At 40.5% G+C, this 4776-nt stretch overlaps 1 protein-coding gene across 3 annotated transcripts in view; it reads right to left on the reverse strand.

The window, feature by feature from the left end:
* Positions 1 to 4776, reverse strand: part of micall1a (MICAL-like 1a) — a 13326-nt gene extending 8550 nt beyond the window's left edge. For 2 of the 3 annotated variants that reach the window (XM_014032645.1, XM_014032643.1), the window contains exons 1-2: positions 3869 to 4775; positions 626 to 674 (exon numbers count right to left, since the gene is read on the reverse strand). In XM_014032645.1, coding sequence (XP_013888099.1) covers positions 626 to 674; positions 3869 to 4005 — 186 coding nt within the window. In that variant the 5' untranslated portion in view covers positions 4006 to 4775. Of the gene's footprint in view, positions 1 to 625; positions 675 to 3868 lie in introns of all 3 variants that reach the window. The other variant, XM_014032644.1, reaches the window with a different exon arrangement.

A 4776-nucleotide genomic window follows, 5' to 3' on the forward strand; every position in this document is an offset into this window, starting at 1 on the left:
ACTTTTCTAAGATTTTACACTACAAAATAGGTAAAAGTGTGTGACTTGTACTGTTTTGGTTATGAATCAATATCGGTATCGGACAATTCTCAAAGTTGCAATATCGGTATCGTATCGGAAGTGAAAAAGTGGTATCGGGACATCCCTAGTTAATTATATAACATAAGTTTGGTACAAGAGATTAGACTAGGAGGAATTTGCAAACAGAATAATAGTGTCTATTTTTCTGGTTCTTTGAGTCCCTTCATTCCAACATAAAAATTTGTGTCGTAAAAGTGGATTCCACGCCCCGCTTAATCCACACCGACTTATAAATGTGCACATTTATGCATTTCTAAATTAAATCCTCTCTTCGTGATTTATTCCCAGGCTTGTGTCAAGAATCCCCCCACCCCCGCCCTGTGCCCTCACCAGGATTAAAAAGTGTTTGCTTCAAAAACAGGCCGTTAAACACATCAAAGTCTCACCCAAATCTGACTGCATGCGCTCATAAAGCGTAATCGTTTTCATGGCCAAAACCAGACGCACCTATGAGAAATCCCTTAAATGAGCTCATATTTTGCTTATTATCCAAGAGGAAGTTCCAACAAACATGACATCACCGTGAGTTTGTAACGGGACTCACCAGTCGATTGTTCTCGTAGACGTTTTCTTTAGACAGTGAGTCAAAGTTTCTGAAATGACAAACACACAACCTGGGATTAAAAGGAAGAATGTGCAGGTAGGCAGTTTGGGTTTTACAGAAGACTGTAAAAAAAGTGATAAAAGCCACGCTGGTGCAGGACAGAGCTGCTTTGAGCTCGCTGACGTAACTGGAGTTATGGCAAGAAACATCAGCGCTATTTAAGGCCAGACGATCAGCAGTTTCCTGCATACCACAGAGGACAATTTCTAAATCTAAACTGTATATAAATTATGTTTGAGGTGCAAAACCTTCCCCAGCAAAAGGAAACAAGCATCATATTAAGAGTTGTGCTGATAATTACAAGGCTCGGCTCTGAAATGCTCGAAGCGAGGAACTAAAATCAGCCTCCTGCCGGCACACTTCCTGCTGTAAAACTGGAAAACGTCTGGGATAATTATGTTTCTGTGCATTTAATGTGTGAACAAAACTATGTTAAGAAGAAGGAAAAACCCACTGCGACCTTGATGAGTGCTTGTGGAAACCATGTGGGTTTTTCAAGGAGGCAAAATCCTCTGAATGAGCTCCGTGTTGGAGCCGCACAAAGTGACCTCTGTTCTCTCTAATCTAGTTCCCATGGACACGAACATGCAGCCGGTCCAATATCAGGACTGTGTCAGTCCAACACACCTGGAATTGCAGCGATTCAAACCTAGATCGTCTCTGATAAGAGTCTGAATCATGCCAACAGCAGCTACCGATAACAACTCCAACATCAGAGTAATCTACGAAATATTAGAAGAAATGTGAAGAAAGGTTATAAAAAGCCCCTAACTTTAACCTGTCTGTCACTCCCAGACGAAAGACTGCTTCACACTTCTACACTGATGTTCTCATGTTCTCAACGGTCACGAGACAGAGCAGACGAAGCGCGAGGTCAAAATTACAGCCCTAATCCTCCACGACTRGGTCTCAATCCTGATTTATTTTGGGAAAGAGTGGTGCCATCTCTCTGAGTGCGTTACCGCCTTTAAAACCCGCAAGATCAAAAAAARAATAATAACCTGACCGAACCAGAGCCTCTGCTAGGCAAACTGAAAACTGAGGGTCAAGTGATTTCGTTGCAAACATCACTTCTTAATCCGACGGTTGYTTTTGGCTAAAGGAGCCGTGATGAAGCTATGTGCTGTGCTAACGTTTCTCCTTTGCATCACTGACTCTTTATATATTATTATCCTAAAACTTGCTGGCTGCAGCATGCCGGACAGCTTCACAACGGCCTGGATCCGTAGGGCCTAAATCCAGTCTGACAGGCCAAGGTCTCGGGCCCAGATTACTCCGATGGACTGTCAGTCCGGATCAGAGCAAGTTGGTCTGATTGTCTGCAGCCCAAGAGAAAGTTAAACAARGAGACGACAAAGCAAAGCTCTTAAAACTGTTTCATTCTTGTGCTTTAAGCCTCGTCGGTGACCAGCTGAGCCGAGCTCGGTCCAGTTGGCTCGCCGGGGAGTTAATAGGGGAAGAAAGATGCCTACGGTCTACAATCACCCCACCAGATGTTTTCTCTTTGCCACCCAGGACACAGGAAGGACATTATTTCCAGCACAATCCACCTACAACAATGAGCACTTTTGACTGGCTTGTGCAGGAAATCTTGAAGCTGTCAGCAGCATCCTCCACAAACAGAAGCTGCGTTATGCTCCAGAGACAGCACTTTTACACAAATACATATCCAGAAAAGGTCAGAGTTTCTATGGATGTTTGCTGTCACTGTACAAAGAAAAAAAAAACGTGGAATTACATTAAATTTACATTTTCTGTAACCATTTTGCAGAAAACTTTACATTTTAATGCTTAAATAGTTTTCTGCACTGCCTTATTTCAGCCTAAGTGATTTTACTATTATACAAATATATAATGGCGCGTGTTGAAACATATCAAGATGACATTTTCATGCAAACATTAAAACCTTTCCACCAGATGTTCTGGCTATAAAATCACTCCTCTGTGCTTGTTATGATCTCCACTAAAACAATGACATGRCACCGTCGCCTCACTTTGTAATTAAACCACAGACAGAAAGTATTGTGTTTTGTGGTATCGTGTGTAGGTTTGAAATATCGGCCTTATTTTGACCTCTGATTTAGTGATTACAAAATACACATACATCTAAATCGATCATACTATTTTTAGTCTCTGCTGTCAAAAAGGTGAATGTGTGTTCATGTATCTGTTTGTGAATTTACAAGTAAAAACCTTGAATTTGATGTGGTAGTGAGACTYAACACATATTCTGAGTTTTACTATTTGGAGTCAATTGTTTTTGTTTTAATGTCTCATGAACTAATAAAAYCCTTTTAGGAAAGAAGACTGTATAGTGCTAAAATAGGTGTGGTAGTAGCTGAGAGTCATTCACAACTCACACTCTGAGTGTGTCATCTCAGCATTTAACTTTTTTTAAAGTGTCYGTGACATCAATTTTTTGTAATAAACATGAATGCATTTTTGGAAAGWTAACACTGGTAACATGTTGCAAAACAAATTTCATGTCGCTCAGATGAATGCTTGTTGAGATATTTGCATGTGAAGAAACAGGAAGTGATGTCAAAGGGGAATGACTGCATGTAAACAGAGCGTTGTTACAACAGCTAACAACACACTGTAGAGAAGAATCTGATGTTTCTTTAGATTAATTTTAGTCGCTATCAAAGAGAGATGAAGAGTTAAAGTTTAAATAATTTTGTTTTAATAAACTGAGACCAGCCAGTTTATTTTTTAATGAGTTCCCCTTTGATGTCACTTCCTGTTTCACTCCGGCTGAGCCAAATTCAAAAGAAAATAGGCCAGTTATGTGAAAAAATGGGTAAAATCATGTGTACTATGTCAATTTTCTTAAGTATAAAGATGCTTTCTTTGACTTTTTGTATTTGAAGGATAAAAAAGAAAAAAATTGTATTGTTGTACAATTATTTTCTTTTTGATTTTTTACCTGGATTACTGAGATGCATCAGGACTATTTGAAGGATAGGCATGTCACAGGCACTTTAAAGTAAAATAATTTACCTGCTCTTCTAAAATGCCCATTAGAATAATCTTTAGCACAGATTAATTTTAAGAATTGCATTTGTGACTGAATGTAAAAACAAAACGTGACACCAGTTTTTTCTTCTTTTTTAAGGCACAAAACTGTAATAAAATAACCCGTTATCTCATGTCATGTAGGAGACGGATCATTTAACTACTCACATTAAATCTGGTCTGTAACGATGAATGATGGCACAAAAAGCCAAGCCGTCCCGAAAGGACGAGGACATGTCCCGGATGTCCACATAGTCCTCGCACTGGGTCCGACACCACTCCTGGAGAGCCTTCAGAGATCCCATTGTGGGTCTGGTTCAACACATTGGTGTTATTTCCCAGGAGAAGCAGCTGCGTTCGTCTCGTCCTAAAAAGCGTCAGGACGCAAAAAGCAGCAGCAGCGATGGGTGGTTCGGTTCGGTTCGGTTCTGTTGGTGCAGACAGGCAACACCCTGAGCGAACCTCATACAGCCTCTCTGAGACGAGTTATAAATACRACAGTGCAGCGTGGCTTGCGAGAGGTTAGCTAACTTTGTAAACTTCCTGTGCGAAGAAGAAGAAGAAGAGCGAGATCAAAATGAAAACGAACCGGTTTACAACACCTCTGATTTTCAGAGGCTCAAAAGCAAAGTTCTCCTGTGAGCTCAAGATCTGAAGATGTTTTTTTTTCCTCTTTGTCGACGCAGAGATGACTGGTTCCTCCTCCTCCTTGATGTGGAAAAACACAACGAGCTTTTCGTTTTGCTGCTACAATCTGCGACGCTTTTATTAAATTAAGAAATCCTTGTCGCTACCTCGCGCGCTCGTCTAYACGAGAAAACCGAAACCCGCAAACCAACATTCATACCGGATATGTGATGTTTATCAAAACAATGACCTTCCCCATCTGAGCTACCAAAAAACGTCTGGCAGCAGCTCACACCTGGAACATTTTTCTGTTCTGAGACTTCACAGCCATCTGGGGGAGCCAAACACTCGTCCTTCAATGTATGGAAACCCAATGTGACCAAAAATGTGTACCTTTCCTTGTTTATTGAAACGTGAAATTTATTTATTTTAATGTATTTATTTCAATG

The sequence above is a fragment of the Austrofundulus limnaeus genome, unplaced genomic scaffold, assembly GCF_001266775.1.
Source record: "Austrofundulus limnaeus strain Quisiro unplaced genomic scaffold, Austrofundulus_limnaeus-1.0 Scaffold1504, whole genome shotgun sequence".
Classification (NCBI taxonomy): Eukaryota; Metazoa; Chordata; class Actinopteri; order Cyprinodontiformes; family Rivulidae; genus Austrofundulus; species Austrofundulus limnaeus.